This window comes from Uloborus diversus, chromosome 8 (genome assembly GCF_026930045.1).
Source record: "Uloborus diversus isolate 005 chromosome 8, Udiv.v.3.1, whole genome shotgun sequence".
In the NCBI taxonomy this organism is placed as follows: domain Eukaryota; kingdom Metazoa; phylum Arthropoda; class Arachnida; order Araneae; family Uloboridae; genus Uloborus; species Uloborus diversus.
In genome coordinates, this window is record NC_072738.1 from 5,892,363 (window position 1) to 5,918,740 (window position 26,378).

The window sequence follows — 26,378 nt, forward strand, 5'->3', positions numbered from 1 at the left end:
ATATTAAATAGTCAAAAAAAAAAAAAAAAACATAATTTTGACACATTTTGTTCTGTTTTTGATATTTTCTCACACTATATGGTTTTTCAAAAAATAGTTTTGAACACTTTTGGACACAAGGTTTTGAAGCGGATATTAAAAACCTTGCCAACTCTGCTTTCATTTGCTCACAAGCACAAGCATAAGTAAATTTGGTTACCATTATGAAAAAAAAATAATAGGAATAATATTAATTAAATAAAATAAACTCATTTAAAATTAAATCAAGAATTCAACTTCTGTAACTAGATTGAAATCAGCGACATAAATAAGTTGTATGTTCACATTGAATAAATGTTCAATATAAAACTTTACTTTGATGCATTTTATTCTGTTTTTGATGTTTTCTCACAAAATACAATTTCTCTAAAAATATAGTTTTGGACACTTTCGGACAGTTTTTGGACAGGACTTTAAAAACCAGGGTTTTTACCATAGTGTCCATAACCTTGTCAACCCTGATTTCTAGTATTACTCTTTCAAACTTTCCTTTGCATATACATGGGTGCCACACCCCTAACAGCACCCCACAACCCCCCCCCCCCTCCCACATCCCAGTCATATATTTCCCTTCGGAATTTTCAAGCTAATGTTAAACTTTGTTCCATTTAAATCAGAAAATTGTATTTTTTCCCTTTATAGAAAAAAAATAAATAAGTAATATTCTTATGATATCAATACAAGAAATATTTCTATGTTCAAAAATATTTATAACGCTTAATTTAATGTAGCAAAAACAAGCAATTTTTTCGTTATTTGCTGCTTATTTATTTATTTTCGTTTTCTTCATCAGTTTTTATTCCTTCATTCATTTTGAATCGATTAAAACTAATATAATTTTCGCTGTCTCGGAATCTTTTGATTAATTTAATATTAATCGTATTAAAGAGAATAAGGTTTAAGAAAAAAATCTGCTTTTAATTCTGCTAACACAGTTCCTCTTTGTCTTTTTTTAATGTTTGAATCAAAATCGAGCGTTTCATTTATTGACAGCATGCATTTTCGAATTCGCGTGATCAGAACCCGTTTCAGCCACTCTTCCCACTCCCGCTTGTGACTATTTTTTGTAACGAAACTCAAAAGCGAACAAGGAGCCAATCTTGCAGCTCGGCGGCAACCCTATCTTCCCCCTGTAACCGGTTGCGCTTTCCGAGCGTAGCTGTTGTCGCAACAATGAAAACTACGTTTTCATATAGGGACTCTAAACGCAACAAAACCGGAAGCTAAAACCGTAACCGGTTTTAACTGGCGCGGGGAAAAGTCTACCGAAAACATTCGGCAGGGACCGTGGTAGCCCTAGAGTCCCTATATGAAAACGTAGTTTTCAGAGTTGTGACAACGCGGCATCATTTTCCTATTGGTCGAAGACCGCCTGAGGCAGTGTTTCTTCTTCTCCCGTAGGATTAACATGGAGCGTATGACAGTGCTGTGGAAAAACCCAAAATATGGAAAATTAAAGGTGAGTCCAAGATTTTAATGCTCATATTACTGTTCTTCAAATTATACGTGTGAAGCTTTAATTGAGTGAGTCCATTCCTATTTCTTTAACTATCGCGTAATATATCTGTTGTAACAACAGACTCGGCTTTTGTTTTTAAACAAAATTTATTTCACAGCACAGGAAAGAAAGTTTGATGAAGATATTTACAGTGATGAAGATGACTCATTTTGATCTTATGATCCGTATATCTTAAAAATGAATATATAACACAACTCTTTTCGTAACGTATGTGTAACGTAATTCTACAAGAACGCTAATAATTTTGTTACCATTTTTCAAAACCAAAACTGGCTTGCCAGATCTCAAGTTTGAATATGATACAACGAAAACAAGAAATACAAATTTTGTTTGGAGTGACAACATCCTCCCACCTTTTGTATTGTGCACATATCGGCTAAACCAATACAAAATGAAAACCAGAAAATATAGTATAATGCAATAGACATGAAATTTCAATACTTATGAAAACATTTGACTAATAACTACTAATGAATATAATATCTAATACTAAACTACTTAGATATAACTATAATAATGAGATAAAATAAAATTAAAGTCTTTAGTCCAGTCTATAAGTCCAGGCGTTTCACAGGAACAACTCGTCGACCAAACCGCGTTTGTTTCACAGCCTGTAATTTTTCTTGAGGGAATGCTTCAGATTGACAGCATTTTTCATTTGAAGCAACAGGTACTCCAATATCATCATCAGTAATATCAGAAGCACCTTCCACATTTTCGGGCATATCTTTGGAGATATCAGGAGAACTAATTTCCAAAGGATAGACTCTTTGAACTGGACGGATGATTTCGCCATTAGCCACACGTAATCTAACTACTAGTTCGATGTTATCCTTACCTTGATATAGTTTGATGACACGTCCTAAAGGCCAATTTAAACGTTTTGTGTTTTCTGAGCCAATGAGAACAATATCACCTGGTGACAGGTTCTGTCGTTTGGTAGATAAATGAGGATTCCGTATAAGTTCTGCTAAATACTCCTTTTGGAATCGTTGACGTAGCTGATAACGTAGATTCTGCAGGTATCGAATGCGATTACGTAGATGTCTGGTATCTACGATGTCCAAATCCACAGTTTCATTTCCTTTTATGTCTTGTATAAAGTCAGAGGGTTTGATAACCCTCAACTCATTCGGATCATCATAAACATATGTGAGAGGACGTCCATTAACTATGCTTTCACATTCACATAGTAAAGTCACCATTTCCTCGTAAGTGACAGAAGCACGGCTTAATACCTTTCTCAAAAGTTCTTTAACGGTGCGGATCATTCTTTCCCACCAACCTCCATACTATGGTGCTGTAGGGGGATTGAAGTGCCATTTAATCTGTTGGATAGCACATTCAGATGTTATTTCTTGCCAGTTGAGGGAGCTGAGAGCTCTAGTTGTTCCCAAAAAATTAGTTCCGTTATCAGTGTACATAATAGAACTACGTCCTCTTCTAGCAAAAAATCGTCTCATGGCTTGCATAAATGCTTCAGTAGACAGGAATGTCACCAACTCTAAGTGAATAGCACGATATACCGCGCACGTAAAAAGCACTATCCAAGCCTTTTGCCTTCCTTTCAAATAAACAGGACCTGCCAGATCAGCCCCAGTCACTTGAAATGCAGCTACACGATTGATCCTATCAATAGGAAGAGGAGCAGGAACAACTGGTACTACAGGTTTTGATGTATACCTCTTACATGTCATACACTTCTGTAAAACTTCTCTAACAACTTTCCGTCCCCGAGGAATCCAAAATCGGTCACGCAGATGAGACAAGGTAGTTTGTACGCCTGCATGGTGAAGTGACTTATGAGTATATTCTATGAGTCTTCTGAAAATTGGATGATCTGGCAAAACTATGGGTCGTACAAAATCTTCTGGATCTTGCCCTAGGATTAGCCTTGATTGAACTTTCAATATTTCATTTTCTTCGTAAAACTGAATTGTCTGAGAGTACTTCTCCCTAATGTCAGTTGGCCATTCTGATTGTATTATTCGTATCAGAGTTTCCTCACCCCTTCGAATTTCTTCGTATGACAGCTCCTTGGTCAACTTGCAAGAATTCACTTTGATATTCTGGCAAAATCTCAATACCCAGGCTATCAAGCGGATGATCCTTGGATAACTGGAAAAGTATAAAAATCTATTTCCAAAATGCTCCTTTGCTTCAATATTTAGATTAACAGCTACTGACTTCCGTCGTTCTAACATCGCTTCGTCAGGAAGAATGATCTCAGTGTAAGGCCAAAATTCTGGACGTTCATAAAGCCACTTTGGACCCTCCCACCATTGACTCCGTAAAAGTTCAGACCAATCACATGAGCGGGAAGGTAAGTCTGCTGGGTTGACATCTCCAGGGACAAATCTCCAATCTTCTATGTTTGTAAGTTCTCGTATTTCTTTCACTCTGTTACCTACAAACGTATTCCAGGGTTCTGTTTTAGTAATCCATCCCAGAACTATCATGGAATCTGTCCAAAAATACGTCTTTAAAGGCAAATGAAATGTTTCTAATATTGATGAAGCAATTCTAGCTCCAATAGCGGCTCCTAAAAGCTCCAATCGTGGAATTGTTGGTCTCTGAAGAGGAGCTACTCTAGCCTTTGCTGAAACTAATGAGACTCTCACTTCCTCCTCTTCTCCACATCGTAGAAAGGCACAGAAGGCATACCCATGAGCCGATGCATCTGTAAATATGTGTAAACTGGCCCTTTCGAAAGTTCCATACAATATCCTACGAGGGATCCTACTTTTCTGGATAAGATCTAAATGCTTTGCCCATCGTTGATAGCGTAACTGCATTTCGGAAGGCAACTGTTCGTCCCAGTCCAACTTATTGCGCCAAGCCTCTTGGAGTAACAATTTTGGTAACAGTGTCGCAGGAGATGTGAAACCCACAGGATCGTATATGCCGTTAACAACGGAAAGTAATTTTCTCTTGGATACAACTTCAACGGAACTTATATCAGGACCAACACAGTACAGCTCATCAGTCTTTGTATCCCACTCGAGACCAAGAACATTTTGACATTCCTGGTTCTGATCTCCACTGTGAGCCCAACATCTTAATTCAAACGAAGCAGCATTCATTATCTTCATCGTCTCAGTCTTGAACTCCACCAACTCTTCTTGGTCCTCAACGCTGGTAGTCAAATTGTCTACATAGAAACCCTTTTTAAGTTTCTCGACAATCGGCTGAAGAGATTCAAGTTGGTATTCCTTTGAATTAAGGTGGTGACGAATAGTAGCATTCAAGAGAAATGGACTCGAAGTCACTCCAAAGACTACTCGACAATGCCTCCAGAATTCTAATTTTGATCGATCTTTGAAATTCCACCACAAGAATCTTAAAAAATCACGATCCTCCGGTTTGACACTCAATTGTAAGAAAGCTTGTTTTATATCAGCAATCACTCCTATAGAACCAGTGCGAAATCTTAACAGAAGTGGGGGAATCTGTTCCGAAAGACTAGGTCCAACACTCAAGCATTCGTTTAGAGAAGCATAACCTGGTCGTTTAAAGGAGGCATCGAAGACTGGTCGAACCTTAGTTGTAGCACTTGATGGTTTGATAACGGGCCTGTGAGGAAGATAATGACCAGGTTTCGAAATTTCGTCCTGCGGTACAGCTTCAATTATACCTTCTCTTTGCCACTGTCTCAAAACATCATCGTACACGTCGTAGATGTTTTCTTTTAATAGACGTTTTGTTACTGAACGTAGTCTGGATTCAGCGACATCGTACATATCATATACAGGTGGATGTCCAGACAACCAAGGTAAAGCTACTTCATATCGTCCGCCTTCTAGAACTTCTAAGGTTTCTCTGAAATGGGTTAGAGTTTCTTCTTCAAGAAGGATCTTATTTTTTCTTTCTATTGGATCTTTAATTCCTAAAACTTCTAAATCCCAAAATTTTGGTAACTCGGTATTCTGCAGGGTTAACGTGACCATGTTTAAAGTTTCTTTTTTGCTTCCCAGACCAAGTACTGTCCAACCAAGTTTGGTTTCTATTGCTGAAATTCCCGTCTTTGTAGCTTCAATTCGTCCAGTAAATAATGATCCCAGTATATCAGCTCCTAGAAGAACTTGTACAGTTGGTGTAGAATTTCCCAAATCCGTTAATCTTACTCCCCGAGATTCTAGCTCACAAATTAGATTTGTATCCCTAATACGGGGTAGAGTAGTACAAATTTTATGCTGGTCAAGAAATGATACCCTTTTTCTATATTTGCCATCTAAACTTTCAATAAGAACAGTGTATCTTCCGTGCTGCATTTCTGGAGTTATTCCTCCACCAAATAACCCTTGTGCTATGGTTTCTTGTCCAGAAGGAATGAGTTTAAGTTCTTGCACTAAACTTTTCTCAATATATGAACGATGGGATCCGTCATCCATAAGTGCACGAACACATGCTTGATTCCCTTTATTTCGTATTTTTATCATGATAGTTTTTAAATAAATTTCATGAGCTGCTGGCTGCAAGGAAAATAAGGCTGTAGTGTTCCTTACATCTGTCATAGAATTATCTGTCTCAAAATTACGCTTCTCTTTCCCTGACAAATCCGGGCAAAGTAAGGCATAATGTCGGCGACCACAAATTTTGCATTTTACATTGCTGTGGCACCTTTTTGCCATATGACCTGGTTTGAGGCAAACGAGGCAGCATCTCTTACGCATAACTTGCGATTTTCTGCCCTCATAATTCATGCCCGATATTTTCTGACATTCCTGACTTGGATGAGAACGATCACAGAAAACACAACTGAATTGTCTTGCGGTTGTGCTTGAAGTTAGTGCAGCAGCAGTAGGCTCATCTCTCGGTACTGGTTTATGGGAATCTTTTCGCTTTATTCCACTTCCAAATGCAGTTTCTGCTAAAGCACGATGCTCTTCGCCTTCGACTTCATAACGTAAGAAAGTCATCAAATTTTCAAGAACCTTCTCCTTTGTGAGAACAGAATCCTCTTCTATGACTTCTCTGTTGAGTCTATACCTATCCCAAGCCTTTAAAAATCTCGACAGGAAGACATGACTCCACAACCGGGAAAAGCATCGCTGCATAATTAGACGTTGTCACACCTAATGTTTCTAATGCCCGTAAATACGAACCAAGTTTATCGTATAAATCAGTTAGCTTAATGTTTGATTTACTGTTTACTAGTGATAAAAGATCCCGTATATAAACTTCTATCAGTAAATCCTTTCTACCAAATCTGGACTCTAAATGTTCAATAACTTTCGAATAATTGCCCTTAGATGGCGGATAACTTTCTACAATATCACGAGCTTTCGTTTTTGGCTTTAATGATGATAACAAATATTGAAATTTGTCTTCTTCTCTTATACTTTCATTCTCGTGAATATTACAAAACTGTCCCCAAAAAGCCACCCATGATCTAGGCATTAGTTCATATTCCTTTAGGCGTAATCTAGGCAATTTCAAATTATCAGGTGTACATTTACTTGAAATAACAGAATTGCTTTCTTCCAGTTGATTATAATGTTTTTCATATATAACTCTCATTTCTGTGAATCTGTCTCTGTAAGATTCTATCGTATCGTAATCTTCATCCGTGAAATTAATTACTTCTTTAATCTCTTCATCTACTTTAAATAAACGCTCCGCTTTCTCAACGACTTTGTTATACTGAGTGTGAATATCCTTCTCATTATCGGCCTTACTATGGATATCATCAAATGCATTTGCTGCTATTGTAAAAAGGCGCCGTAAATTAGTTCTTTCATTTCGTAATTTTTCTTGCTCAGCAATTAATTTGCGAACAGTCTCGTCTAATTTCGAATCTGTAGCCATTTTATTTATCTTAAAATCACCTTGAACATTAACTGCAATGAATAACAAACGATCACTCACTTACGTAATGCAGAGAACAAGTTCCTGTCACCGGACGCCAGTTTTTTGTAACTACAGACTCGGCTTTTGTTTTTAAACACAATTTATTTCACAGCACAGGAAAGAAAGTTTGATGAAGATATTTACAGTGATGAAGATGACTCATTTTGATCTTATGATCCGTATATCTTAAAAATGAATATATAACACAACTCTTTTCGTAACGTATGTGTAACGTAATTCTACAAGAACGCTAATAATTTTGTTACCATTTTTCAAAACCAAAACTGGGTTGCTAGATCTCAAGTTTGAATATGATACAACGAAAACAAGAAATACAAATTTTGTTTGGAGTGACAACAATATCAAGAACATGTGCTCCGGTGTGCTAAAATTCCCTTCTGACACTTTATTTGGGTCTTTTATAGTTAGTTTTCCTGTTAAATTGATTATTCCAATCACAACGTTATTGAAAAACAACACTTTAAGACAAGGCAAAAGTTTAAATTGTGTAAATTAAATTTTTTTTAACGATAGATCTCGGTATTCGGTTTGGCGCGATCAATTTCGTGCTTGGCGACGAGTGAAAGTAAACAAAACATACATTTGTGAGGTACGTGAGGATGTCTTAATTTGTGATTTGTATTATAAATGCTGTATGTTGCAGAATTTTTTTTTTTTTAAATAAATGACTTGATATTAAAACCCATTTTAACTTATGTTTTAATGTTAGGGTTTTTATTTTTCCTGATCATTGACAAAAATTGACTTATGTATCGTTTTTAATATTCCTTCAAGCTATAAACTCCAAGTTAAATCTTCTCTTTATGCAACATAAGTATTTACAGTGTCAAATTTTTGTTTTTTTGAAAGGAGATGCAGAGGAAATAAAATGCTTATAAATTATAGGACTTTCAATGCTTGCTGGCAGTATCTTTTAATAACATTTAGATTTAAGGAAACGATTTGTTATGATTTTCTGCCAAATATTCATTAGTTAAAAATTGTAAAAAAATGTCAATTCGATTATGAAATTAATGTCACACCACATGAATTTGCGAAAGCGTTTGAGGTGGATATGAAGTACAACACTTGCTTGACACACGGCAGTTTTATCGATTTTTTAGGTTGAGCGAGCCAATTTAAAATGTACTATTTTATAAAAATTTAATGAATTGTAGGTAGTTTTGGTTATTTTGGTAATTTACTCTTTTTTATTCAACAAGCATGTCACTCACTGTGTGTTCTATCATAAACAGAAAACTGAGATGTTCTAAGTTCGTTTCAAGTAATGTATTGATACTTTTTATTATGCTCTAATTAGGGTTTACTAATTTTTAGGTTGCCTAGTTATTTCCTTTACATGCTACTCTTTCTTTATCACCTGAAGAATAAAGTGCATGCTATCACCCCGCTTCAAGTTAGTAAAAATTTCTATTTTTATTGAGAAAATGATTTTTAAATAATTATGGCCATGATTGATACATAATTAAGTTTTAACAAGTGTTGAATTACCTTTGAGATCAGGACCGTTATCATGGGTTTTTAAGATTGTAAAAGTCCTCCCAGCCACAGCTCTTATTTGTCAGAAATTAGGTACATTTAAAGTTTTGCGGGTTGAAATATCAATACTTTTATGATAAAATGCTGAATCAAAGATTTTTTAAGTGAAACTTTTTACGCGAGGGCTTTGAAGTTATGATCCTTCCTTTTTGTGTGACGAAATGTGGTGGGGATAAGCAATGTCGGTTAGAAGGAAAGCAGTGGCTTGCTTGCCTTCAGGTATTGGAGAAAAGTGAGACATTACACTCTTCTCGCTTCCTTTCTCATTTTGTATGGTTGCATGTACTGCGTTCAGGTAGCGCGGAGATCAATATGTACATTTGTGATTACTTACTTTAGTTATCGTAAACAAATCATTTCTCTTCTTAAGAAGGAAGAAGATGATCATTATCAGTGGACACATGTATATAATTTTATGTAAAAATGTGAATAAGAAACACAATCTGTTCAAAAGTGTTTGATGAATAGTTAAAATGTTTCACGTCTATCGTGTGTCATTATGACCTCTTTCTTGGAATCAAACATTAGAAGAATTCTACTCTTCTAGATCAGCAGAAAAATTAAGTACATAAAGCTCTCACCCCACATCAAGTTCGTAAAAATTTCGATAAATTGGAAACTTATTTTTAAATAATCCTATCTCGATTAATGTGGAGTTAAATTTTAACTAGTGTGGAATTGCATTTTAAGATAAAGGCTGTCATCGTGGGGTTTTGAGATTATCTGTAAAGATCAGGGTTCGAAAATATCCGATATTTTGATATACAGTCGAGTCCCGATTTAAGCGAGGGATGCGTTCCAAGACCCCTCGCGTAAGTCGAAATTTCGCGTTGTGGAAAAAGGTATGTGTAAAAACTTTTATAAACATAGCCAATCATTTTAGACACGTGTAAACACAACCTTAAACAGGTAAAAACCTTTTCTTAACCATACCTTACTGTTTCTTACATAAAGAACTGAATTTTTATTTGTATTTAAAAAAAAGCCATTTTATTCAACATAAAATGCTGCTATGATGCACAAAAACAATGATCAATGGGAAAGAAAGACATAAAATAAACCAGTACTGTACGTACGGCATGTAGTAAGGAGAACAAATGCCCTATAGTTGTACTGTACAGTTGATTCAGTAATGATATTTGTAACTTAAAAAAAGTGAAAATGAGGATTTATGCTACAGTTATTCTAATATATTTTTAAATACAGTTGCTTCATTAGTTCTTTTATAAAGTTTCCATCTATGGCATTACCCCTCTTCCTGGTTTCTTTAATTTACAATAAAAAACAGCTTCCATTTTCATAATTTTTGCATTTTGCTTGGATACTATTACTCGGTGAACTTTTATGGATTTCCTTTTCTTGACTTTTAATTGTACATATGGAAGATTCACTCATACCGTCATACCTAATTGTTGTGCTACCCTTCGAAGAATTTTTTGGTTCAGCTTCAGCTTTTCAAGAAGCTTTACCTTTTCTTTGTCGGAAACGTTCTCTTTTTCTTTCTATCTTCACCAACTTTAGATAAAGCAGCGCTCCAAGGTGTCGTTATATTTCGTTAACTTTCGCATTTAGAATGAAAAAAAATAATGGAAAATGAGAAGTAGTTATTTATATAAGCAATAAAAGACTAGTACAGTGTGTGTACTTCTGCTCTCAGTGATTCTAAAGGGATGAAGGTCTGTTCACGAAAACAACTTACCCACCGCGGTTCCTTTCCGAAAATTTTCATGTTGTGGGCGAGGAATTCGCCCTAGCTCAAAAATTCTTCACTGTTGAAAAAATCGCATTATAGCCATTGCGCGTGAGTTGGATCGCTTTGTAGCGGGAGTCGACTGTATATTGGATATTTTGATATTTATCCGATGTTTTCAACCAATCCAAAATAAAGTGTTTAGTAACTGCTTCCTTAAATCAGAGTTATTTATTTTCTTATATTATTACTATAATGCATCAACTTTAAAAGGCATTTTTCTTTCATTTTCAATTATTTATATTCATTTATTACATGTTCATGATTTTTCCTCACCCACCGAAAAGCAATTCAATTGCATCCGAGTTCATTTCAACCACTCATAAAAATAAATATATAAATAAATAAATATTCAATTTATCAGAGCTTATCTTAATTTGTTGAAGGCTTTAGAAAATCAATACTTTTGTCAGGAAATAGAACATTGAAATAAAGGGGAATTCAAATGCTCTAAAACAGTGGTGCCCAACATACGGCTTTCAAAACTGATTCATGTGGCCAGCTGAAATATCAGGTATAGATAAATGAATTTACTAAAAAATGTGGCTTTATTTTAAAGAATTTAAATTCAAGCATCAGTATAGTGCATTCTCTATATTTTTACTTCACTTAAATTTATATATTAAAAACAAACAAAAACAGTTTATAATTAATTTCTGTAGTACGCAGTCACATTTTTTCAATCACAATCACAAGTAAGCGCTTTGATGAGGTAGTAGCATTCACGTAAAAGTTTAAGACAGGAGTTCAATTTTTTTTTCCGCAATCTTGACTAAAACCATTAAAAAGATTAATTTATAGTTTTCTGAAAAGTACTCAGTACTGCTGAAATAACACTTTCTGGAATAAAATTTGTTCAATATAACTGTACCATGTGATTTTATTATAGGATTTGTAGGACCAGAGGAGTTATTTGTTGGTCAAAAAATAAAAAAAAAATATTAATATTATTCAAATAATTGGAACCCGTAAAACATGCCCCACTGTCCAACGTGCCTTCCTCCCCCTACAATTTAATTGTGAATATTCCTAAGTGAGGTGCAGAAAAAACAAGCAAGTTTTCTCACGGTTCCTAAAAAATTTGGAATCACGAACGTTCATTACTTATTTTAGTCATCATAAACTGATGGTTTCTCTTCTTAAGAGCAAAGATATGCACAGTAACAAATATGTACATAATTTTATGTACATAATTAAATGAAAATCAATCTATGCTAGTCAAAAGAGATTGATGAATTAGGTAAAATATTCCCCTGTAATAAGTGTTTTACTTTTTCAAGCGTTTTTAAAACACTTCCTGTTATTTGAAATTAAATTTTACAACATACTTAATGCAAAGTAGTTGAAATACAGCTCTATTTCGATTAAAGTGTGTTTATTTATTTTCCATTTATAATTTTATAACCTAGTTTAAAAAAAAACAGTCCTGCCAATTGTGTTCAGCCGTATTGATGATTTGGCACATTTGAAGAGTTTTACTTCTGCTTTTAAATTTATTTGCCCTTAATGTTTTTTAAGTTTATTCCAGATATTCTGCAGCTTGAAGAAAGCTCAACTACTAGTTGAATTATAGCCCTGATGCAGAAGTTCTAGAAAACTCATGATAATATTGTACTGCTCGCTTAAAAAATTGTATAATAGAATGATCTCCAATATTAAGTTCACAAGGATGTCCAGAAATCATCTCATAAGTTTTCTTAGCTTGACAGCTTTATCAAAACTAATTTTAAGGAAGTTGTTTAAAAAAATAATAAACTTCCATACATAATATCCCATTCATGTTTGTTATGCTTCTTATTATGCTGATGACTTCAGGAAATTTGTTGCCGAAATGGTCTTTGGACTTTCAACAATGACATACAAACCAACAAAAATTCTGTGTTTAAATGCTAAATAGTGTAATTAAATGAAATTTTGATCTTCTTCATACAAACAGTGCTGTATTTCTGATTTGTCACGCTTATTATCATATTTATTATCATTCATTTGTGTAATAATATTGAAATGTAAAGAGGTAAAACAAACAATAATTTTGCAACAGAAATTGAGAAATAGCTGGAATTCTGTTTTGATTCTCTAAATTTAGAGTTTTGAATTTGTTTTGTAAAACAAATGCTTGTAAGGTTTATGCTTGTTTGTCATGTAAAAATATTGTTTTCAATTTAGATTTTTAATAAATTTTTCGGTATTCAATGCAAGGCTAAAAAATTTAGGTATACATAAAATTATGAAAGATATATTTAGGTTTGTTTATTTCAGCATTAAATGAACAGTTCATTGATGCTTATTCTCTTTGTATAGTTATCCAGAAATCCCCCCCCTCTCCAGAAGAGATTTTTCTCCCCACTTAAACTACAGGACAGAATTTGAATAACTGCAAATAACTCCAATTTTGAAAGGGATAGGTAGCAACTGTTATCTTAGTCCACTTCCGACTGTCAATGCACCTTCTCTGTTTCTGACTAAATTCTGGAAGCATTTTTCAGGATGTTGGAATATAGGTCATGTTCATCCGTTCATGATACAGGGTAATGAATGGAATTGCAATCTATATGAAAAAATCTGAACAAAAAATTCAATTTATTTCAATCAAGGTTTTTTTTTTTTTCACAAACATTCACTTTACAAATAGTATAAAAGAAAATAAATTACAAGCATCAGTATAATTTGCCCTGTCTAATCGAAACTCCCTAATTGAGTAGATGGGAGTAAAGCCTATAACAAAATTTATTTTCTTTATGCTTATAAGTGACTGAAATTTTTGATTAAACTTGTGTTTTGTCCATAGTAATTAGTTTTAGAAAATGATACTTTGGAGTAAGGAATTTTTAAAAATGTGATAATAATAACCACATTTTGAACATGTGAATATTTTAAAGTTACGTTGCATTTCAGAAAACACAAAGATTAATCTTTGCTTATTTTGTTACTTAAGCAGTTATTGACAATAATAGTTTGTTCCAAAATCTATAAAAACTTCAAATTCTGTTTTGGTACCCTGAATTTGATTTTAATTGCCTCATTGAGAAAAATGTCTTTGTTTTCTCTTTTTTTTTTTTTGTGTAAAAATGTTAGAAATTCTATGTTTGAAATAAAGTTTACAGATATAACAACACCAAAAAATAAATTGAACATTAGAGACTATTGTTGTAATCTTTATGTGGTAATGACCTGAACTGTTAGTATGGAATGAATGAGTTTTCTTCATGCTAAGTTGTATTTAAAATCTCTGTCAAAATTAAATGTAAACATTGCTTTTCCACGAACATTGAAAATAAGTACAAGTCCTCTACTGGTGCTGGGAATGATTTTTTCCTCTGTTTCATTAAGAAAGCGTCTAATTTCTTTTCTTTATAATATTGTTTTGATTTGAAAATATTGTTCAAAATGTAAGTAATAGATGCATGATGTGATGCAGAGAAATAAATAAATAACAATAGATACATTTGTTTCTTATTCATATGAGTTGAAAATAAGTAATGTTCCAAATTACACCCCCTCAACTCCTCAATTTATTTCTGAATATTTCTATCTACATTAAATTAAAGTAATAATTTTCAATTTAATTCAAATTAATATTTCAACCAAGAGTGCCTACTGAACCACTAAAATATTTAGAGGTTCTTGGTATTCTTTCTTTCTTTTTTTTTTGGGGGGGGGGGTTACCTCGTTTTGACCATCTACCTATTTCTAGTATTGAACTTTCAAATTTTCTTTTGCATATTTATCTTTCAAATTTTTAATTTAATGTTTAACTTAATCACATTTAAATCAGAAAATTGTACAGGGTAAACTTAAACATGCAATTTTAATTAGCATTTTTTCTAAATAGCAAACCATTTTAATTAGTGATATTGCTTTTTAGATGGTTACAGGAAATATTTTTAGATTTAAAACTCTTTACAATGTTTGCCTTTCCGTTCATTTATTTATTTTCATTTTCTTACCTTTTTTATCTCTTTATTTATTTTGAATCAATTAAATTCTAACACATGGAGGTGAGAATTCACATGCTGCGAACCAAAAAAAAGAAATAAAAATTATTACAAAAAAAAAAAAAAAAAAAATTGTCGACAGATTTAAATGGACATATTTTTGCTGAAATTAAATAATAAATTATTCCCTAGTTTTAACTGTAAAATTCATGTGACAGCAAAGTTGCACTTTTTGAAGATTAGCCCATTAGTAACTGAAGTTTTTAATTAAACTAATGTTTTCTTTTTCGAATGAAAATGCTGAAAATTTTGTGTTTTAAATAAAGTTTATAGATACAATAACACCAAAACGTAAATTGAACAACAGAGATCTATGTTATTTACAACAACAACAAGATTACAACAATAAGATCATGCTATTGATCTGAAAACTTAGCATGAAATAAATGAGTTTTCCTCATGCTAAATTGTTTTCAATTTTTACTTTCTTCTATATCTAATATATAGAAGAAAGTATTGGATTCGTGCAAATTTTCGAATTTCGAATTTTGACGGATTCGAACGTTTTGAGGTGTGCTGAGTCCATTTCGACCATTTTTGGAAAATGTCTGTCTGTCTGTGTGTGTGTGTGTATGTATGTATGTGTGTATGTATGTATGTGTGTATGTATGTGTGTCACGTCTGTGTGTGACCAGTTTTTTGTGGCCGCTCTACAACAAAAACTACCGCATGAAATCGAACGAAATTTAGTACACATATGTGCCCCTATGTGAACTTGTGCCCATTAGTTTTTGGCGCGAATTCCTCCAAGGGGGGTGGAGCAATGGGACGTTTTTCGAGTTACGCGTGCTTGCTATTCCTCAGGAAGTTACTGGCGGAATCAAAAAAATTTGGTCCATATGTTGGTATTAACAGGAACAGGTGCTGATTCAATTTTGGTGTCAATAACTCAAACGGGGGTTGAGCTATAGAACGTTTTTTGTCGTCAATTGTGACTGCTGTATCTCAAGAAATAATGAGCGGAATGAAAGAAAAATTTATCGGCAAGTAGCCCTTAGTGGGTATAAGAACTGATTTTATTTTTGTGTCAACAGCTAAAAAGGGGGCAGCGCAATCACCCGTTCTTTTTTTCCATTTTGAGTGCCCTATCTCAAGAAGTAATGCTACGTTCTGGTTGAAATTTGGAATATATGTGAATCCATATGTAAACAGGCTTTGGTTCTATTTTGACGCCGATCGCTCCAAGAGGTGTTGATTTTTTTTTTTTTTGCGAATAAAAATATTTTTATTAATGCAACAATAAGAAAGATAAATCGTAATAGATTGTCGTCTGCGTATTTCTCGTGATTTTAATTGTATGGAAATGATAGGAAATATTATCTCAATGATTTAAAATTTTTAACTGTTGCCATCTTATGTTTGTTAACAAATAAAATATTTGTAATTCATTCAAGCAAGGCTTTTAAAATAACTTTCAATTTTCGCTCTTTACTTTGCTTTTGCAATAATTCAGACATTGGGATGGTCGTCAAGTTTTTGCATGTGTCATTTTGTTTTCTTTGGGAATATTGCTTCCTCGTCAAGCATGGGGAGGGATCAGAAAAAAAAAAAATATATATAGAAGAAAGTTTCGTGATGGCCACAACATACTAGTTAGTTTTTGCTTTGTCATAAAAATTCAAAATAAGTACAAGTCCTTTTTTGGTGCTCTGAATTGTTTTAATTTTGTTTCATTAAAAAAATGTCTACTATCTAACTACCTTTTATTCTAGTATTGTTTTGGTATAAAAATGTTGTTGAAAATTTTAAATAATAGATAGTGTACTTTCAAGAAATAAATATAAAATAATGGAGACATCTGTTTCTTATGCATATAAGAATGTTGAAAAAATATAATGTGTCAAAATACACCCTCCCCCCTCCTTAACTTCCCAATTTATTTCTGAATATTTCTATCTGCATCTAGTTTCAAATAAAAATGACCTCTGATTAATATAATTTCAGTTTTCAACTTTATACAAATAAATCTATTAACTAGGTGTACCCACTAAACCATTAAAATATTCAGAGGTTCTTAATCTCTTTTTTTTTTTTTTTTTTTGGAGTGGGTTGGGGCGAGATAGGATCTCCGCAGTGTAGGGTGCCCCACGTCTTAAGGGGTTCAACGGCCTCTGAAATTAAAGAAAAAAATTGAAAAAACCTAGCACTAAGACTTATTTAACGTACAAATATACACTGATGGCCTCTGGGGAGAGGCTATACAGATTTTGTGGCAGAGAGGCCTAAAATGTATAGATCCTGGTCTGTATAGGATACCTTGTTTTAAGCTTCTACATATTTCTAGTATTACTCTTTCAAACTTTCCTTTGCATATACATGGGTGCCCACACCCCTAACAGCACCCCCCCCCCCCCCCGTATGTGGGCATCCCATGCATATATTTCCTTTCGGAATTTTTAAGCTAATGCTAAACTTTGTTCCATTTAAATCAGAAAATTGTATATTTTTACTTTTATAGAAAAAATAAATAAAATAAGTAATGCTTTTGATATCAATACAAGAAATATTTCTATGTTCAAAAATCTTTATAAAGCTTAATTTAATGTAGCAAAAACAAGCAATTTTTTATGTTCGTTATTTGTTGCTTATTTATTTATTTCCATTTTGTTAATCAGTCTTTATTCTTTCATTCATTTTGAATCAAATAAAATTATAATATAATTTTCGTTGTCTTGGAATCTTTTGATTAATTTAAAATTGATCGCATTAAAGAGAATAAGGTATAAGAAAAAAAAATCTGCTCTTAATTCTGCCAACACAGGGCCATTTTGTCTTTTTTAAATGTTTGAATCAAAATCGAGCGTTTCACTTATTGAACAGCATGCATTTTCGAATCCGCGTGCTTACATCCTTCAAAACCCGTTTCAGCCACTCTTTCCGCTCCCGTTTGCGACTATTTTTTTAAATGAAACTCGAAAGCGAACAAGGAGCCAATCTTGCAGCTCGGCGGCAACCCTATCTTCCCCCTGTAACCCGTTGCGTTTTCCGAGCGTAGCTGTTGTCGCAACTCTGAAAACTACGTTTTCATATAGGGACTCTAGGTCGTCCAGGTCTTGTGATGGGAACTTTCGTCGGCTCAGGGGGTCGCAGGGGACACTCTCTGGAACTGGCTTTCCTCTGTTTGGGCAGTTGGCCAGACGATGATTCTCGGCGCAGACCACACATCTTTCCTGCACATGACGGGTGTAGGATGTGTGGCACCACCGTTGGCATCGAAAGCATTGGGTCGGTCCTCGGCGGTTTCTTAGCTTTTCCACACGAACAATGTAGTAGCCGATCTTCATAGGCTAGGTGAAAATCTTTAGGTTCTCAGGGGAGTACTGGAGGTGCACACAGAAAATGGGCAGAAGCCCATTTCTGTTTGAGAATTGCCTGATGAAAATTGGCTCCAATCCTTCCTCAACAAGGTCCTTTTTCAGATCCTCCACATCGTAGTCGGCTGGCAGTCCTTTCAGTACAGCGCGTAAGGGAGGGGAGTGTCCAATGGTGGGGGCGTGATATTGGAGTTTTAGTTCTTCGGCTAGTTGAACAACGGTGTCCTGGCATTCATCGGAGGAGGGGAAAATTTGGATTTCATCTCTTGTTAATTTCACCTCGACGTCCGATCCGATCCAATGTGCAGCAGGGGAGGGAGAATAAACTCCCTTTTTCCTGTATCTTTAGCGAAGTTGGTGACGTAGAGGCGAGGAGCCTAAAAAAGAAAATCATTAGGTCCCCCAAGGGGATCTGGGGGGGGGCGGTGGTGTGAGCACTGCGCTCGCTGGTCGCTGGGCCAGGTCCGGGTCGCGTACTGGAGAGCAAGAGGAGTGAGTTAGGCGCAGGGTAGGAGTGCTTCGATGGCTTGCAGGGCAGTCTTTAATTGAAGCAGGATGCCAGGGCTGATGGAATTTCCCTGTGGTGTTGACATCTTTTGGAAGGGCTGGCCGTGTGTCCTGGGGTGGGTCCGCTGCTGAGTTGGCCGGTGAGTGCTGTTAGTTGGCGGGCCGTAGGTTCTGGAGTGGGTCCACTGTTGCGTCGGCCGGCGGTTGCTGTCGGGTCGTCGAGGGCAGGTTCTGTCGCTGGCAACATGCGGTCCTCCGCAGAGGGCGCAGGTGAGAATCCCTTGTTGCTTGAGGGAGCAGTCTCTTGCTCGGTGTTCTTTAGCACAGATGACGCATCTCTCTTTCCTGTGGCAGTTCAGGCTCATATGCCCGAACTCTTGACATCGGTAGCACTGGAGGGGGCCTCTTCCTTTCTTGAGGTGCTCCGTGTGTGCTATAAATGGTCCAAAAGTATGTCCTTGTCGTATATGGTTGAGCTTTCAGGACTTCTCTTGAGGTTCGCCAGGAATATTGGGATTTTCGAGTTATCGGGCCTTTTGGTGAATTGTTTGATGGAATTTACCGTTAGGTTCAAATCTTCCAGTCTAGCTTGGATATCGTCAATTTTGTAGTCTATCGGTAGTCCTTTGATGATCACCTTTACAGGCTTGTCTTCAGGGTGGGGAGCAGTGTGGAATTCAAGTCCTCTTTCCTTTATGAGGTTGCTTACGACTTAGTAGGATTCTTTGTCTGGAGGGTAGATAGCAAGGTCGTCTCTTTGTATTTTGGCCATTAGTTCTATTCCAGTTTCTGCTCTTAGGTCGTCAATCGTCTTGAGGCTGTCTGTGATAATGGAGAATATGATGGGGGAACGAAATTCTTTTTTCTTTGCTTCTAGGATTTATGTTGTTTTTCGATCTCAGATTTTTGTTATATATATAGTACGTTCCATCATTTAACAAACTGGCAGCTACTCGTGGGTTTCTTTTGAGAAAAGATGGCATGAATTTGCACTCGTTGAAGAGTAAGACTTCCTTAACCTGGAACATAGGAGGTATTTTCAAACTATTCAACTATTAAATAGTCTGTAGACTTGTTGATAAATCTAGTACTCACGTCTCATCGTCATGCTGTTTTTGCTACCTAGCACTTCTTTTAAATTATCTATCACCATCTCGATAAAGAAAAGAAAAAACAAAAACATGTCGCAACTACTTGGGGTCAGGCAACATAATAATACCGGCTTTCGCGTTTCCCAAAATATATGTATTTACAGATGTTCATTTCTTTTGGTACAAGTTCTTCTGTTTTCTAGAAAAATATCAGATTCAGACTTTGTAAATTGAAAAGTTGAAAAAATTTCAATAAACTATCAAGTGTTTGAACCTTTTTGTTGAAAAAAATAAGTAAAAAGAAAATGTTTTAAGCTGCTGTGTGTTAGAATGCGCATATTTATTACAACTTGATTTATCTAATGCCCACTGAGCAGTTGTTTTATTAACTATTTTTTACCCGTACTTGATGGTTTGCTCGTTCAGAGATACTCAAAGGATAAAATGCGTCCTCAGATAATAAGTAAAAATTTAACTGCCAATCTAGAACAAACGGGAAATCCCGCTGCAACATCCCCCATATGAAAAAGAATAAAACAATCGAAAGAATATCGTTTAAAAAAAATGATAAAGGTAAAAACAGTTCTCTGAATAAGTGAAAATCACTCATCCCCCTCCCTCCCTCCCAATGTAAAATAAACATATTCTTCAACTAAAATAACTAAAAACTCTTTAAAAACCAAAAGCAATTCTTTGCAATTTGAAATATTTCGCCAAATAAACAAAAAATGTAATAAATTACATTAACAGTAGCTATAAAATGTCAACAAATGATCATGAAACTCTATTGTTTATAGCCAAAGTCGCCAAGTCACCACGTTACTGTAATTCAGCCGATCAGTGAGCAAAGCCAACTCCAACCTAATAAGAATGCGATCTTTTGAACGAAAACTTTTAATACTTCACATAATGCATAATTTGTTCTTTCCACCAAAGATAAAGATCTTCCACTGCACTGATCTTTTGTGTACAGAACTACCCTGTTGTAATTTATCTGGACTAAAATAAAATTTGTTTCGTCTTTAAATTCCATCTTCTTTTCCTTTAATAATGTACCGATTAGTTAGATAATCCTTAAAGAATTCTTAACATTTGTACCAAAACTCAGATGGATTTCAGCCGAGATGCAAATGTTGCTAGGTACGGTATTTTCTGATCATTTGGTTAGGAAAACCTAAAGTACCGATCCGTTCACATGGTGCAACTACGATGACAAAACACACGTTTTGCGTGAACCTTCCAGTACTTTACTTTAAAATACATCACTGGACCTAAAATCGTTGTTTTCAAGAAATGAAGGCTTCACTTCCTCTCTCTCTACGTTTTATTTATTCTCAATTGACATATCACAGTAGGAAATTTCATTACAAAAAGCAGAGCTGGCTTTCTTATTGCTCTTTGGCAACGGGTTAAATATTTATGTAAGTTCTCGCTCAACAATAGGTTAAAATAAATCTTAATTATTTGGGAGATATAACCATCCAATGTTTAAATTAATTAATTAATTAACAAAAACGTTTCCGATTCGATCCATCGCGCTTCGAAACCATGCTCGCCACAACTTAATTACACCCAAAAAGTTTGATCAAAATCGGTCTAGCCGTTTAAAAACCTTATGGTGACAAACGTCCGCACAGAAGATTTTTATATATTAAGATTAAGTACATTTGATTATTACTTTTTTAACAGAAATATCCTTTATTTGGAACTAAGAATTCAATGTACTCAGCATTATCTGCTTGATTTTGTGTTTATTTCTAAAATTCATATGTGTAATTGCATAAATTGGTTCATTGATATTGGTGTCTTTTTTTTTTTTTTAGGTAATCCAGTAGCCATGGGTTTATAAATAGGGTCATTAAACCATTGTTTATATTTAATAGAACAAATTCGGGCAAATACTGGTTTTTAATGTCAAAATAATCAAAAACTTATCCCTTCCGAAAGCCCGTTTGCCCTTGGGGTATGCGCAAAGTGGTTAGTCTAATTAATTTGTCAAACCAATTTGGACGGTAACGTCCATCACAGATTTGATGGATTTCAATGCATTTTATACGGCAAATATAAGAAAATTAGATACATACATACATTATTACATTGTTCTGACGTCCGGAGAGGGGGGGTAATAATCTACAACCCAAATTACCCAATTGACAAGCCCCCCCTCCTTTTTCTTTTGAGCTGGATACCCCCTTCAATCCCCTATTTACTAAGGTAAACTCCGTCACCTTGTTCCCGTACTGCACTGCCGTCTAGTGGATTTTCTCATCTTTGACTTCTAGAATAGGCTGGAAAAACATACGCGAACGCACTAACTCTTTCTAGGCACTCTCCTCTATCTCAAGAACCAAAGAATCTCGGAAACAAGTCTCATATCAAAGTAGCGCCATCTGTAAAGGAAGGTGTTCGTCCGAAAAGAAAACATACCTAACATGTTAGAAGAAGAAATCATTCCTTAAAAGCAATTTTAAAGACAAATATATGCACATGCGCTTAAGCAACATTCACATATCGTCCACACGTCACGTCAGCGACGATTTTTTCTCCCTAAAACCAGTTTTCGATAGGCGTTGCCATGACAGCAAGCCGTATTATACGGAACCCGCCAACGTGACGAGAAGCAAGATGTTTGACGTCCGACCAGTTGCGAGTCGCATTTCATTGGTCTCCACAAGATTGTCTCTGTTGGGTGTGTACTATCATATGCTTTACGTGAGTCCGCAATATAGGAATGCTTCTCCCCTTTCGGAAAACGTACGTCTGTCATCGCTTCATTTAATCATGTGTGGGTTATCTCGTCAAACGTTATTACTCGAATGTTTACTAAGTATGAAAAATCGGTCATTTTCATTAAGTCATGGTCGATGGAGTAATTTGAAAAAAAGAAAAGAAAGAACTCGGCTACAAAACGAGCGAAAATTACAAATAAAATTAAGTAGATAATGCTGAAAAATATCAATTTCTGCTTCGATCATTAACACATAGATACGACAAGTGGGTGCGGTTGTTGACGCAGGAATCTTCGCTGGGGAAAGTGAGGTGAGACCACGTGACTGCGTCCTTCCACGAAAGACGTTTCGCCAGAGCTGCACTAATCTCGTACGGATTTGAATAGATTTTTATCTTTTACCTTCCGCCTGAAACTTTTTTTACATTTTTTTTTCTGTCACCCGAAAGCACATAATTTACTAATTCATGAATTAGAGTTTCTTTTGTTTTTCAATTTCTACAGTAAGTTGTTGAGTTACGTCAATTTAAAAAAGGTTCTAAAAGTTGTGTTCTCGTGTAATAGCGACAGAGGTAGAAAACGCCGAAATCCAAAAATTCTCAGTCACGTGGTACACGGTGGCGAAATTATTTGAATTTTCCCCCGGCTCGTAAAACTTGTCGCCTTCACTATTGCTTCAGCGCATACAATAGCGGCTCAACAGAATAGCTTGTCTATCTCTCAATGGTCTATAAGGGGGCAGAAGAGTCAAGAAGAGTAAGAATGTTGTATGAAGGGAACGGTGGAGTAGAAAATAAACAAGGAGTCGTTTCAGGGCCGACGCTATTTACAATATACACATTAACGATAGATCGCACTAATTCCACTGTCCGCGACAACTTTGACAATCACCCTGCCTTCTTCCCATTTCATATTATGTTGATAATTATCAACCTCAAAATTAGTAAAGCGGGAGGGGAGACCTCATCACGGCAGTACAGCTCAAACGCCTCCCGCCAGATTTTTTTTTAAATTATTTTTTTTTAATGATGACGAAAAAAAAAATCATACATTACAAAAAACTTTTTCTGTTTTCCAAATTCTATGAAAAATAAGAAAAAAAATCAACGGTTTTGAAAAAAATACTTTTATTCAGCTTTTATCCGATGCATTAAAACAAAAAAACGATTAGTACCATCTCATTTTTTTAAATATTTTTAAAAAAAATAAAAAAAGGTTATTTATCAGCTTTTGTTAAAAAAAAAAAGACAATGCAATTTTGTTAGCAATTATTAGCTTTAAATTTATCTCTATTTTTTGGGGGGGGAGGGGGAGATGGGGGATGGATGTGTTTCAGAAACAATTGACATCAAGTAAACAGCTGCAAGAACAGCAGTCCAAACTGAAAAGTTGAAAAAAAAAAAAAAACCTGATGAAATATATGCGTGCGCCAAGATATGCGATTAAAGCCAAATATTGCGTTTTTCAGCCCGTGATTTGTGAACCGCTTTGGTGCGTTCTTCCTGATGAAAGGGGAATATGCTCTTAGCTCTATGCTTCGAAACCCTAATAAGAAATAAACACCTGCACAAGACAGTAGACATGGATCACAGAGCCACACCTACTTGTACGCGAAAGAGTGAATGAGTATTACTTTTGATATCAAACGGCGGAACTATTTCTTATGTATATAAAATTTTTTGTCATTTTACAAACTGGCAGTTGATTCACTAGTGACAGAGCAGGCCTGTCATGTGGACGATCAGAGAGGGGAGGGAGCATTGCACCCCCTTGAAATTTAGAAACATAATCTAATTGCACATTTTGCTGATTTTTTTATGTCTCTTTCTTTTAATTCATCTCAGTAAGACCAACTGCGATGGAGCCACATCACGCGTTTTCATCAAGCGCATTTTTTTTTTTTTTTTTTTTTGCCCTAAAGTCCCTTCTCATCTTTTCCGAGCTTTGTTAAGGAGCATTGGATTTAATTTAGAGCACACATTTCGCACCGAACAATAGTTGCTCATTGTTATGTGTCTTTGCAGTTCTCTGCTATTGACTTACGGGATTCGAGAAAATTACTAATTCACGTAACGGAAGCAGTCCTTCGTAAAATGCACAACTTTTTTTCTATTTGACACTATAATTTAGCTTTTAGAAGGGTAGAGTGAATAACGCAGGATTGGCTCCTAACCGTCCCGAAATCTCGCGGCATTGGAAATCGTACCACCGTAACCCTACCGAGACACGAACAGCTACATTGTCCTGTAGGCATGGATCATACAGACCATCCGACTTGAAAAAGAGGAAAGAAAAACGATTACAGAGTTGTATTGAACAAGACCAATCGATTTCCTATTCATATAAAACGTTCCATCATTTAACAAACTGGCAGATACTATACAGTTGATTCGCTAGTGACAGAGCAGGCCCGTTACGTGGGCGATCAGAGGGGAGGGGTCAACCACTGGATTTTAAAAACATAATCTAATTACACATTTTGCTGATTTTTTGATGTCTTTTTCCTTCGATTCATCTCGGTAAAGATCAACTGCGATGGAGCCACGCGCTTTCATCAAGCGCATTTTTTTTCGCCCAAAAGTCCCTTCGCATACCATTCAAGCTTCGTTGCATTTTATTTAATTTGGAGCACACTTTTTCATACTGAACAATAGTTTCTAATTGGTAGATGAATTTGCAATTGCAGTGCTTTGTGTATTAACTTACGGGATTCGAGAAAACTACTATAGTCCGTTTAGCGAGAGCAGATAGTGGAAGTAAACAAAGCAACGTGACAATTGGCGTTTCCGCTGTCTGCTTGGCGTTGGGATGATTGAAAACAGCGCCAATCAGATAAGCGAAATGTCCACGCGCGTTTTCCCTCCTCTTTCCCCAAGTTTGTTGGAAAAATTAAAATCAAAAGTAACGTTTATCAAACGCTGAAAGTTTTCAACAGCTTAAATTCAATGTTATATTTTCAATATAAAGTATTTCGATCAATAAGATAAAACATTTAAGCCAAATTAACATGTATTTTAAGAATGCATTTGGGTGGCAAAAATTTACAAAAGCAAAAGTTTTAATAACAATCATTGGGAAAAACTCAGCCACCACATTCAAAGCATATTAACTTATCTTTATTATCATTTCATCTATTAATTAATTAATTTTTTTTTTCAAGAATTTCTAACACATGCGTTTAGTTCAACTAATTTTCTTCAATTGAAAATTATTGTTCTAAACATTCAATTGTCTTGACAATAAGAATTTGAATATAAGATTTTATTTGTCAGTAAATATCGTTTGTGAATGCATACTATTTAGATTTCATCTTATGTTAAAATTATGGATGCTGGGTACCCTACCCCCCCCCCTCCCCGCTTGAAATTGTGGGTGAAATAAATAAAAGTTTAGCCATAAAACTTTCAAAACGTATTCCATAAGCCGTACACCCCTTAGTCTCAGTGGCGGCTCTACCTGTTTGCAATAAGAGTTTCCGGGGACTTTATAGTGCCGCCGACAGCCCTGAATTTTTCAAGGGTGTTGGTTAAGCCCCTAGGGGCATTGGTCCCAGTGCGGTCGCATAGTTCGCACGTGGATAAAACGAGTGTGCGGTGAAGTGTACTTTGATGCTAAGAGGGGGTGTTACGAGATTGTCACCACGCTCTTCACAAACAATTTCTGTAATGTCAATGCTGGTGCCTTCTTGTCTGATCTATTATATCTATTATTTAAAAGGTTCGCTTGAAATGTGTCCCATAAAATGTGGAAGGGCGATCTGTTCATTTTCCGTCGGTCAGCTGGTGGTCATTTCGTTTTCGGAATCTATTTTGACACTACGCTGAGAAAGGAAGCGCTGAAATTTTCAAAGTGTGCAAAGTGCTCAGTGTCGTTGTTTTTGGTTTTTCTTTCTTAATAATTTTCTTCCTGCTACGCAATAGCACTTTGTGTTAAGTTCATTAGTATGGAATTGAGTCCAATAAAAAAGAGGCAGAAAAAATCTTACATTAGTAAAGCTGAGAAAGAAATTATTTTGAACATTTTTA

General features: G+C 35.3%; 1 protein-coding gene across 1 annotated transcript; it reads right to left on the bottom strand.

Annotated features, from left to right (window-relative positions):
• Positions 1-2,109: 2,109 nt before the first annotated feature.
• On the bottom strand, positions 2,110-5,505 carry LOC129227895 (uncharacterized). Its single transcript, XM_054862516.1, has 2 exons — positions 3,966-5,505; positions 2,110-2,450 (listed from the first exon to the last, which is right to left on the bottom strand). The coding sequence occupies exons 1-2, from the start codon at positions 5,503-5,505 to the stop codon at positions 2,110-2,112; spliced, it is 1,881 nt and encodes a 626-aa protein (XP_054718491.1).
• Positions 5,506-26,378: the final 20,873 nt, after the last annotated feature.